This window comes from Molossus molossus, unplaced genomic scaffold, assembly GCF_014108415.1.
Source record: "Molossus molossus isolate mMolMol1 unplaced genomic scaffold, mMolMol1.p scaffold_m16_p_3, whole genome shotgun sequence".
NCBI classification, from domain to species: Eukaryota; Metazoa; Chordata; class Mammalia; order Chiroptera; family Molossidae; genus Molossus; species Molossus molossus.
The window spans coordinates 60,622,206-60,635,042 of record NW_023425366.1 but is presented as its reverse complement, the minus strand read 5'-3'; the positions used below and the strand labels follow the sequence as shown (position 1 = coordinate 60,635,042).

Below are 12,837 nucleotides of genomic sequence, written 5' to 3'. Positions count from 1 at the left end.
ATTCAAGTCCTGTAAAGATGGTTGTGTTTAATTCCTACAAAGTTATTTGTAGTTTTTTTCCTGAACTTTTCCTTCTGCAGCAAAGTTCTATTTTCATTAACTACACACTATTTTAAAGTAAAAGATGGTGGTGAAAGATCAGTCTGTGTCACCTTTGGATTTTTTTTCTTCGTGAAAGCAATGGCGGTCTTGATTGTAACAGAAAACTATCTGGAATTTGGACTCGAAACAGGTAATTCATACAACTTTAAAAATCAGTTTTGCTTTACCTAGTGTTAATATTTTTTACTTTAATATTTAAGTAAGTTTTATATCACAGTAGTTTTTAAAATTAAGTTAGAGGTGCATATTCTGTAATGTTCTAAATAAATGAACCTTTATTTTTCTAAAGATCTTCCTTTTTGTTTTTTTTGTTTTAGCTAAGTTTTTTGTTACCTTTCTTCAGAAATGCTGCTCTTTCCTTACTTTTTTCTTATAGTTAAATGAGATTCTGTAGTGCTAAAATTTATTCACATAGATAAAGATCCAAATCTTAATGCAAATTTTATGCACTCTCATGGAATGTACAAATATCAAAAGAATGTTTTCAAAGACTGTTCCTGCTAATAACCAAATTTTATTGCATTATGGCATACTAATTAGCACATGAAAGAGCTAAACTAGTCACATCAAAGTTTAGATGCTATGTTTTCTAGCATTTTATTTCCAAAGAAAGATTCTGTATTTTACCTTAGTGATAAGAATAATTTTTTCTTCCCCTACAGGATTTACAAATTTTTCAGACAGTGCCATGCAGTTTCTTGAAAAGCAAGGTTTAGAATCTCAGTAAGTTTTTTTTTAATTAAGCATTATTTAAGTTTTTCCATTTTTGTAAAATTGATTTACTATGAGTGATTCTTTGTTTTTACTCCGTGAAAAGAGTTCTTTTTAAGTAGGACGTCACTTTTACAAATATTCTTACTTAAAATTTAATATTTGTATAAAGTTAGCGTCTTTCATAGAATTTTTACTTGGATTTGATTTAATTCTTCTGCCAGCAGAGATTAAACTAAGTTATATCTGGGTCACATATCAAATTCTATGTTGAATATGTAGGTTGGATTGTTCAAATATGGCTAAAGAGATGCCTGATTTACTATATAGTTCACTGAAATCTATTATAGAAAATTGGATAAGCATAGGCTTTTTGTGGAAGTTAACATTTTGTGCATTACTGTTATTATTGTGGATTTTTAAAAAAAATGATTGATTAGAAGAAAGAAAAATTCCTAGAAAGTTAACTTTAAATATTTATCAGATTTTTAAAAATTTTATTTTTAGGGGTCCTGTTTCAAAACTTACTTTCAAATTTTTCCTGGCTATTTTCTGTTCACTCATTGGGGCTTTTTTGACATTTCCTGGATTACGGCTGGCTCAAATGCATCTGGATGCCCTGAATTTGGCAACAGAAAAAATTACACAGTAAGCGGAAAATGTACATAAGCACATGCAGATAAATATATGTTTTCCATCTTAATGAAGGTATATTATTGCAATGAAATAATAAATTAAATGTATTGAAAATTAATGAATAATCATTTGATGTAACACTACATCCTCTTTTACTATAAGCAAGTTTCTTTTATTCAGTTCCAAATTTTAAGTCCTGTGTTTAAAAAATATTACATCAATTGCTAAATTGTTTTACCTGTTAGAATGGAAATATCATTATTTATGTTAATTCTTTTTAACCCAGGTCAACTTATAATATTATAATCTCAACAACTAAACTAAGTATCTATGGAATATTTTATTTAAATTTTATATAAGCATTTTTATTTAAAATTTTAAATATTTTTTATTAAAATTTTTAAAAGTAAAATCTGTATACATAAGAGGTGTTTGTACAACTTGTTAAAATGATGTGTTTTAATTTGGTATTAGTACTTGTACAGTGTCAAATATTATAGACTGCTTTTAACTATCAAATTTTATTTTAGTTCTCAAATGGAGAAGTTATATTTGAAAATCTATATGTAGTTCAAAGCCCATTTACTGTATTCTTTGTGGTCACCTTAGATTTTTGTTGTTGGTATAGACACCTTGGCAGAATGACAGGTTTATATCTCCAGCTCATATCCACATCCAAATTCCCACCTTGTCTTTTTGTTTTGCAGTAGAAGCCAAGTTGAGAATAGTTGTTTTTGATATATGTGCTTATAGTCATTATGTTTCTGAGTGATCATTTCATAACATTTCTGCTCTTTAAAATCCCATATTAATGATGTTGATTCTCTAGTGTTTTTACATTCATATCTCTCTTATCTATTTAATTTTTCTTTATTTTAATTTTGACAGTCTTTTGGTTTTTTCCTCAGCTCCATGTTTTTACATATGCATTGTGTGTGTGTTTACTTATTCTCACCTCCCAGTACACACTCCTTCATCCCTCCCTTTCCTCCTTCTTTTTTTTACTCATGCTCTTGGCTACACCCTGCCTTTCTCCCACCATCAGTCACTCTAATGGCTTCTTTTAAAACAAAACCTTGTTCTCCCCCCTTCTCTACACACACACTTCAGTCCACTAACCCCAGTGTTACGATTTAAATAAGCTGAAAGGGTGGGTGGAGGGGAGTCCTTCACCAGCTACTGAAACCGCTGTGGGCTGCTCCTTAATACTAGAGTGTTCCCTAGCAACACTGCATACCTAATACTGCTGCTTTCTTCCCCACACCCAAAGGTTTTACCCAGCCTGTGGGTGAAAGAATCACTTTATAAAAACATTTAAAACATTAGTGGTGGTTTGTGGTGCGGGTGGAAGCACATTTCAGTTTCCTTTTCAGTAAAACGTGGCTTTTTTTTCAAGATTTTTCACTTTAGTGATTTGGAGTTTTATTTTCAGTTTATTGTAGTCCTGTGCTCCCCCCCCCCCACACACACACACACAGATACACATTGTGTTGTAGCACTCTGCCTGATACGAAGGTGTGGACAAGATAGTTGTGTTGTGAGAGTAGCATGACAGGCACAAGGAGCAGCATTTTCCTCGCCCCCATGGCCAGGCACTAGTACTTGTTTTAATTCCAGAGCATAGAACATCACCTTTCCCTGTCAGGTGTTCATGGTTCTCAGACCCAGCCCTATTTCCACACACACATTACTATCGTGTGAACTATAGTGATACTTTAAAGTGTATGTGTGTGTATTTAAAACCCTCCAGTTTAGCCCTTCGTCATGGTTGATAAGAAAAGTACTACATGGTAATAAAATAATCTGAAGGATTTGTCTTTTCTAAAATAAGAAAAATCCCTTCTAGTCATTTATCTCTGTAGGGTGCAAATTTGGGATAACCGTTAACAATGAAGTTATAGCTCATATCTGAAACCTTTTGCTGTATTAAGGTATATTACCTTCTTAGGAGTAATATAAATTTTTTTGATAAGTAAAGGATAGGAAAATTTATTTCATGTATGTTTAAAATACTCCAAGAAGAAATGAAAATATGTGCATTATTTATGATTTTTAACAATGTAATTAAAACAATATACACGATCATTGCATATTGAAAGTTTCCTTAGTTATAAGTTATTGCAATAGGTTCCATCTGCTGTATGCCTTCTAGTATTATGGACCTTGCTAATCACACTCTTCCTTGTGAATAATGAGGCATTATTTTACCTACACTGAAAAGTACCAAAAGACGACTCCTGTATATTGAAAATTCTTTGGATTCATTGACTACGTAAAGTTAGAGAATCATTTAAGTACCAGTGTATTAAATCAAGGAGATGGGAGGGGATTTTTAACACTAGAATAGAAGTGAACAGATTTAGATTTTAGTGCTAGATATACCTTTGACCTGTAATACTGCCAGGGGCAAGTCATTTAACTTTCCTGGATCTAAATGTTTTTATCTGAAAAATTAAGACAATGAAGTGGTTTTGCAAGGGTTCAAATCAGTGTTAAGTGATAATGATAAATATAAAATAATGGTGACAGTAGTATCTTAAATATATACAGAAAATACGTTTTTACCTTTATTTTTTAAGTCCCAAGTTTCTGTAGTTTATTAGTGTATTTTACTTCGGGATTTTTACGTTTTTTTCTTACATACTTTCAGAACATTACTTCATATCAACTTCTTGGCACCTTTATTTATGGTTCTGCTGTGGGTAAAACCAATCACCAAAGACTACATTATGAACCCACCATTGGGTAAAGAAAGTATCCCTTTGTAAGTATGGATATTTGAGGGCCAATTTTGGTTTCTTTATGTAATCAAAAATGTTATATGCTATGTTTAAATTTTTAAGGAGAATATTAGGACACTATTTTTAAAACAATAGAAATACTAAAAATGTTATAAAATTAAAGCTACAGGTCATCATTTAGTTCTTTGTGATGTTTATTAATGAATGAATATTGCTCCACATTAACATTATTTTATACACTTGTAAGTTTTTCTGCTTTTGCACTTATTGACCAGTTATTTGCCATTTTTCTGTTGTCTTTGTGTCTGTTTTAAAGATACTTTGTGTTTTTATTTTTTTAATTGTGAAAATTATGGAGGGAAAAAATAAGTATGAATCAAAATTCATATGTGCAGCCCCATAGTAATTAACATTTTCTATATTTGCTTCACTCTTTTTTAAAAAATAATTTCTCTTTATTGATTTTAGAGAGAGGAAGGGAGAGGGAGAGAGATAGAGACATCGATGAGAGAGAACATCAATCAACTGCCTCCTGCATGCCCCCCACTAGGGATTTGGCCCACAACCTGGGCATGTGCCCTTACCAGGAATCAAACCGGTGACCTCTTGGTGCATGAGTCAGTGCTCAACCACTGAGCCACACCAGCCAGGTGTGTTTTGTTTTGTTTTGTTTTTAATGTAGTTTTTCAAGTAAATTAGAGGCATAACATTTTTATTACTAAGTAGTTTATTTTAGTAAAAAATAAGGACATTTTCCTACATAACAATATTGTCATCACACCTGTGAAAATTAAAAAATAATGCCTTAACATTATATCTAATATTAGGTGATAGTTCCTCAGTTATACAACTGTATATTTTAACAGAAGAAGATGGTAAGGAAACATAGAAACAGTTTATTAAAGGACATTAATAACTGTACTTGGTATGATAACTCGTTAGCCTTGTGAAATGATGTTAGAGTAGTAGAAAGATTTATACAGAGCTAGTCTTTCTTTGAAGTTTGGTCATAGGAGTTGGATTTTATACTGCTGTTATTATGTTTTCTGATTTTATATTTGTCTTAGTTTAATTAGGAAAACAGGAAACCAGCATTTATGATGTATCCATCTGTCATGCTAGGTATTGACACTTCACATATTTTATCTCATTTATTCTTATAGTAATTCTGTGTGTGATTGCTGTTCTCATCTCATTTTGTAGATGAAGTAATGGACTCAGAAGTTAAATAATTTGACTAAGGTTATTCAGTCAGATTCAGTATATATGAAGCACTTAGTGGTTATACCAACATTCATATCCCACTTTCAGCCTAACTAAACTTTGTGCAGGTTAGTAGCAAATACTATGCTTAAAGGAAATGGAGATAAATAATTTTTTCCTTGTGTATATATTAAAATATAGGAAAGATGTGTTTTACATGAAGACTTGCCCTGCCTATAGCTTTGTTTCTTTTGTTCCATTCCCATTTCTGACCTATTTCATAAGCAATTCAAACAAAATCACAGCCTTGTCTCTGCTCCATCCTGTTCTCTATTTGTTAGACCATTACATTAAGTGATTAGACAGAGGTGATTTTTAATTTTTGCTTAAAATCCAAAGTCCATGTGGTAGATTGAGAAAGAATGGTTGCCCATCAATCAAAGAAAATGAGATGAAGAAGAAAGCAAATGACAGGTTTTTCTCCTGTTACATGGACTAAATGGTTTATGGAAAAGTCTTTATTCATTGTCAGAAGCAAAAATGGTTCTAATGCAGTTTCAATCCGGAAATGTATTTAAATCCATCCAAGCAGTTTGTGTGTGTTCATGACCTCATAAGAAGAAAACCAAAAGAGATCATATACAGTGAAACCTAGAATGACTTCAGGTATTTGGAGAAATATTTTCTGCCTGTTCTTATATATTTTATCCCAGCTCAGGCTCTTTCCTGAGATACTCCATTAGATCAACTTAACCAAATCTTTATTAAGTTAGTTAAATAATCTGAGTTAGAAGTACTACTTAATAACTGTTATCCTAAATCCTGAATTCATAAATTGAGCAAATATTTTTTGATTCACTGCTTTATTCTATTCCCTTTATTCCGATTATCTGTCACCCTCAAGGTCTGTGTAATAGCTGTCTTCAGGATGCTATCAGTCAAGCCTCCTTATTGCACAACTCCAGGGAGCACAGTGTTGTCTATAGGCTCCCGGGAAAGGTTCAAGGTTGTGGATGGCCTTACATCTTCTGTTCTATCAGTCTCAGATGACTGACTGTCTCCTTCCTCTCTTTGTTCATTAGAATGGAAATGAATGGATAAAAGTTATTTCTTTATCCTTCCTAACCAACAGTGCTTTTCCACTGAGATTTTTTATATCCATGTGAACTTATGACCTTGTAAAAAGGAAACCAAAAGAGAGCATACATAATAAAGCCTTTGTTTCATCCCCACTTCTGACCCCCATTTTATAAATAGTCCAAATCACTGTACACTTTTGCATCGTCTCCTGTATTGTAGTTGTAGGTGTTTAAACTGGACAGAGGAAGGGATGATAATAGAACTTGTTTTAGGGAGAAGTGTGTAAGATGTTTTATCTTTTTCCATGTGTGTTTTTTATTTTTTATTTTTTATTTTTTATTTTTTGTTGTTCAGGTAGAGTGGGAGAGAGAGAGAGAAACAGAGAGAGAGAAACATCGATGTGAAGGGACACATCGAGTGGTTGCCACCCGCACAACCGACCAGGGCCGGGGACAAACTGCAACCGAGGTACGTGCCCTTAGTGGGAACCGAACCCGGGTCTCTCAGGACCGCAGGCTGACGCTCTAACCGCTGAGCCAAACTGGCCAGGGCTCCATGTGTGTTTTTTTTTTTGTTTTTTTTTTTTTTTTTTAATCTTTATGAAATTTTATTTATTGTTTTGTTACAGACATTTTACCTTTTTACCCCATTGGCACCCCCCACCCCACTCCCCCGTCCCCTGCTTAGTTGTCCATGTCCATTGGTCATGCATACATGCATATAAGTTCTGTGGTTTATCTCTTCCCACCCCCCAACCCCTCCCACCCCCTCTTCTGAGGGATGTCAGTCTGTGCCCTATTTCCATGTGTCTGGGTCTTCCATGTGTGTTTTTAAATAGTCACCCATTCTATTCTCATGATCTTCAAAATTTGAGGGAGACCCTTTTGTGTTCCAGATCCTACCTGGGACATCACTCCACACAATATATTAAGTACCTGATATGTGCTAGAGATTAGAACAGATGCCCCTTGTGGTCTAGTCATTACTTTCAAATTGCGGTATGATCCTTTATCAAAGCAGAAACCATGGTCTTTTGTGAACATTAAACTCCAAAGGACATCAGAAATTACCTCTTATTTCTAAGGTTCTTTAAGGAACCCTTACCATAGTCTAGTTTCTGAAAAAAATGTCCTAAAGGTTACATCTCCCCTGGAGTCTTAACCTTAGCCTTGAGGAATTGCTTAGAAACTGAGCCAGCTTCAGCACATAGCAGGTTAAGTGACTTGTTGGAGAGGAATCTGAGGCATCTGATTTCTTCATAATGTATCAGAACCTTGATTTTTCCAGTGATCCCAAACAGGAACTCAGCAGAGTGAAAGATCTTATCCAAATATGTATATATACATACATATATATGTATGTATGTGTATGTATATATATGTGTGTGTGTGTGTGTGTGTGTGTATATCTCAGAGAAAACTCTAGCCACAAAACAGGGTGGGACAAAAGTAGGTTTACAGTTGTGAGTACATGAAACAGAGTTATTCTAGTTTTATTAATTATTATATTATTTTTCATATGAACAACTGTAAACCTACTTTTTTCCCCACGCTGTATAGTTGGGTTGTTGACTTGATAGATACAGAGGCAGTCTCCAGTGGTTTTCTTCGTTCTGTTTCCTAGTCTCTAGTTTAAGAGCACCCAACTTCTCTTTTCATTTCACAGTGGATTTTTTTCCCCATTCACGAGGGTAGATAGAGAAAAGGATCCCTAGTACTGCTCTACTTTTTTCTTCTAGATATCTGCTACTACTTTACTTTCATGATGCATTTGTCTGTCTGGTTCTATTATGCAAGTGAAAGTATTATATAGTTAAGTCTATGGCAGAGTGGGATACTTTTGCTTTATATCTCCACTGTAGCTAAGTATAGGTTATATGGTGAACATTAGCACATATAACTAGCAAGCTGGTCTAAAATGATCTTTGAGAGCACCATGTCAACTTTTTGATCTGTAGAATGACAGAAGCTACTTTTGATACTCTGCGACTCTGGTTAATAATCCTGCTGTGTGCTTTGCGGTTGGCCATGATGCGTAGTCACCTGCAAGCTTACTTAAACTTAGCCCAGAAATGTGTGGATCAGATGAAGAAAGAAGCAGGGCGAATCAGTACGGTTGAGCTACAGAAAATGGTAAGTTTTATACTGTAGTTAAATAAAAAAATAGCAAATATTGTGTTGTAAGAAAAAAAGAATTTGGTTTCCTTTAATAGGTTGTAATTTTATTTTATAATATTTTTATTGTAAATAAATGGGGTGATTTTATACAGACGTCGAGAGACCTTGATCTGGTGCTAAGTGAAGAAAGAGCATTAAGTCCTCTTCCTGCCTGAAGTGCTTTTTAAGTACCATACAGTTGTTTGGTGTAAAGCTGTGGTATGTCTGCAGTTGCTAAAATGAGACCCCCCCTTATGGCTTTGAAAGACATTACAATATATTGTCCACCCTTTGTGAATTAAAGGGTATGAAATATTAATTTTAGTGATTACATTAATTTTGTTTGACATTCTTCTAAGACTTGAACATGAAATGTAAGTCTTTAACTTAATAGGGGTTCCAGAGAAGGAAAGTGCTAGGAACCCCTCAACACTATAGTGCACTGGACCTCTAAACTGGCCAATGTCTTTTTCTTTCAGAGAGAGATTTGGTGTTAAGTCTCTTTTTGACTTTCATTTATAAATCAGGGATGTTTATCAAGATTCAACTTTTTTTCTGTTTTTCCTTTCATGTATTTTCATATTCTGTAATTTGACCTCAGTTGAATATACTCCTATAGGATGGGGAGGTGATACTTTTATTTATAGGGGTTTATGCTCATATAGGGACTCTGCCTGTTACTGTTACTTAGTTTGATATTTTTATGTGTCTAGAGATTTTATCATTTTGTTTTATGTTTAAAATGTAAGTGAATATATACCATTTCAATTTTAGTGGTTACTTTCCACAGTTTATGTTAATCACTTAACTTTTTAAAGGAAATTATCTTAATATTTTTACATTTTAAAAAATTTATCTTCAAACTGAGACTTTATGAAATCAGTTTGGGGGTATTTATAAGGAAGTACAAACTTATTATCATTTAGCTTCTTTTCCATGAAAGGATTTCCTAACCTCTAAACAATTCTGATTGACAATTGAAAGTTTGATTCACTCATAACATGCCAGCCATATTAGACACTTAAGAATGTTGTTGGTTACAGGTGACCCGAGTCTTTTATTACCTTTGTGTCATTGCACTGCAGTACGTGGCCCCTCTGGTGATGCTGCTTCACACAACTCTGCTTTTGAAAACGCTAGGTAGGTGTGCCCTGGCAACTGGGAAATGAGTGGTTTTACTTTCTACTTGTAATTCATAATGTTTCTTGTTACCTGCAAAGAAATATTCCTCTTAAAATTGTTTCTCTCTTTAAAAGTTTGAAAAGGTTTGCCTGGCCAGTGTGGTTTAGTGGTTGAGGTCGATCCATGCACCAACAGGTCGCCGGTTCAATTCCTGGTCAGGTCACATGCCCAGGTTGCCTGCTCGATCCCGATCCCCGCTGTGGGGACGTGGAGCGTGCAGGAGGCAGCCAAAGGATGTTGACGTTTCTCTCTCCCCCTTCCTCTCTAAAAAAAATCAATAAAAACAAACAGAAAACATTTTTTAAAGTTTCAATAGGAAACTTTTAGCTTTAGAACTTTCTCATTTTGATTTTGAAAACTCAGGCCTTTATGATTTTATGTTCTGCTTTACTTATAAAAATTGTTTACTAAAGATTAATTCCCAGATTTACAAAGTTACTGAATAACTCTAGTGGGCACTGTTGATCTTAGTTATTTTGTGTTATAAAAAGACTAAGGTTTTGTTAGTGCCTAACGTTTAAATTATTACAAAGTACTTGTAAACATATATGAATTACAGAATACTTTATAGATAACTTATGTTGAAAGAGTAAAAATTTATCCATGGAAGAACAAAGTTCTATAAGTCTGTTTACTAAGGTATCAAGTCCCTGTGTAGTGTTATTTAAGAACTATCTATTGTTGTATTGATCATTTTTCTTGGTGTAATGTGGGGGTTTAAGAAGCCAGAGGAACTAAAAGTATTATTTAGGCAGGCTTAGTAGATACCATGGAGCTGATGGTAGATGGAACTGTTCTTTAGGAATCTGGGGAACATAAAGGAGTAGCTCAGTTGTAAATTATGTGATTCACATCCTATCCAACTTTGGGAAGTATATGATGAAAAAATTTCTGGAAGCCATTAATAGTCTTTCACATTGAAATCATAGATAGTTTCTGAGAAGGAAATTTATTCTGATATTCTAGAGGAAGAAAAGATTTCTAAGAAGTTATTGAGTCTGTCCCTGTCACTTTAGTAGAGATAGTTGATTCATACATTATATAAGGAAAATTTGTTTTTATTATTTTAGAAGATTTTAGTGAAGTTATTAAAAGTACATTAGACTCGTCGCTTTTATATGTACTTTTACTGATGAGGCCAGATTGTAGTCTAGTCAAATTAAATGAATTTTTTACTAGGTATGTTGAAAGATTATTATTTTACTTTATTTTAAGGAAAAGTAATTTATTGTGCCAGTAAAATTCTTGTTCTTAATTTCAAATGTAAGTTAAAGAATTTATTATTTTAGTAAGAAGCTTTGAAATTAGTTATTCTTCAAGTTTTATTTATGTCTTGAATTTTCTAGGTAATCATTCCTGGGGTATTTATCCAGAATCTATCTCTACCTTGCCAGTGGATAATAGTCTACCATCCAATTCTGTTTACTCTGAATTACCATCTGCTGATGGGAAGATGAAGGTAACTGTTACACAAATAACAGTGGCACTGAGCAGCTTAAAAAACATTTTCACTCCTCTGCTCTTTCGAGGACTTCTGTCTTTTCTAACCTGGTGGATTGCTGCTTGTCTCTTTTCTACAAGCCTTTTTGGGCTTTTCTATCACCAGTATCTCACTGTGGCATGAATCTCAGTTAACAAAAAAGGATGTCCGCGTCACACTTTGGATTCAACTATTTGTGCCCTTGAAGGGCTGACTAAAACCAGAAGAAAGCAAATACAAAGGAAAAAAGAAACATATCAGAATATCATGTTTGAAGTGCGTCCTCTGTATTCTCAGGGTGAATTAATGGTATAATATGTAAAATTACAGAGCAGATTGTCAAGTGCTATACTGTGGCATTGGAATTTTAACTCCTTGTATTAACTGATGTGAGAGGGCTATCTACAAGGATAATACTTCTGATTACCTTGGTTTACAGAAACCTCTGAAACAGTCTTTGAAACATTTCATATGACTCCAGTTATTGATTGCTGTTCATGGTATTAAGTTACTGTTAATATTCATGTGGCTGCCTGTACAACACTCTTCAATCTGAGCCATGTTTTAGAGGAGGTAAAGGAGCTAAAGTTGCTTCTGTTGGTAATACATTAGCCACTCTTCAAACAACAACAACAACAGAAAATCCAACAGAAAATAAGAAATAGCTACTGTATATTACAGTAAAGAAGCTGCATAGTAGTTTTAAATTTAATGGAGATGTACATGCTTAATATCTACAAGTACTGCTGCTTGAGAGTAGCAAGAGTATTGTTTTAAAATGTGTTCTATCCAACTTGAGGGATCTTTTGAAATGACTGGTTATATGAACATTTGCAACCTTGCTGTAGTTAGGTTTGGGCCTTTCATATTTTATTTTATGATCCTAAATAGTTCTTTTTAATGATCTAAAAATATTTATCAATATTGATCAGACTTTTAAAAAATTACTTTGTAATCCTGCTGACTACCTGTATGTATTGTATATATTATATATTAAATATATAATATATTGAGATTATAAAAGATGAAAATATTGGATCCTTATAATATTTTAAGTTGCTGAATGTATGTTAAAACATTATTGAATGAGATGTATTTGTATCTAGAAATTTTCTTTCTTTTTGGAATGAGATTAAAGTACATTTTGAAAATTTATTAGAGCAAGCAGTTTATTTGTGTTGCCTATGTGAGAATAGTTATAGTTTATAAATACTTAGATGATTTCTCCCAAATGGAAATTTTTTTTGTCATTTTCAAAAAATCAGAATTTTTCTCACGATAAACAAATCTATAGTTATCATTTAAATCCGTGCTAAATAGGACTTATTTTACATTTGTAGTGTCCAGAATTACAGATGTTAAATTTTTATTTCATAGTTCAGAAATTGAAGTGATTTGATTGAAAAATTCAAACAGAATTAAAAGAAAATAGTAAAATTCTTTTTAATGCTTTTAACATCAAAGACCTAAAATGAAGGGTTATAGTTATAAAGAGAATGAATATAATAGCTTTGTTTTTTTCTAAGAAATAGTAGAATTTGTAAAT

General features: G+C 33.2%; 1 protein-coding gene across 9 annotated transcripts in view; it reads left to right on the top strand.

Moving 5' to 3' along the window:
* The window catches only part of TMEM161B (transmembrane protein 161B), a 68,272-nt gene extending 55,677 nt beyond the window's left edge, over positions 1–12,595 (top strand). For 4 of the 9 annotated variants that reach the window (XM_036280249.1, XM_036280252.1, XM_036280253.1 and 1 more), the window contains 7 exons: positions 119–232; positions 765–825; positions 1,321–1,461; positions 4,100–4,213; positions 8,431–8,605; positions 9,673–9,769; positions 11,158–12,595. In XM_036280249.1, the coding sequence (XP_036136142.1) occupies positions 181–232; positions 765–825; positions 1,321–1,461; positions 4,100–4,213; positions 8,431–8,605; positions 9,673–9,769; positions 11,158–11,435 (918 nt within the window). In that variant the 5' untranslated portion in view covers positions 119–180 and the 3' untranslated portion in view covers positions 11,436–12,595. Of the gene's footprint in view, positions 1–80; positions 233–764; positions 826–1,320; positions 1,462–4,099; positions 4,214–8,430; positions 8,606–9,672; positions 9,770–11,157 lie in introns of all 9 variants that reach the window. The other 5 variants (XM_036280248.1, XM_036280255.1, XM_036280254.1 and 2 more) reach the window with 2 other exon arrangements.
* The last annotated feature ends 242 nt before the right edge of the window (positions 12,596–12,837 follow it).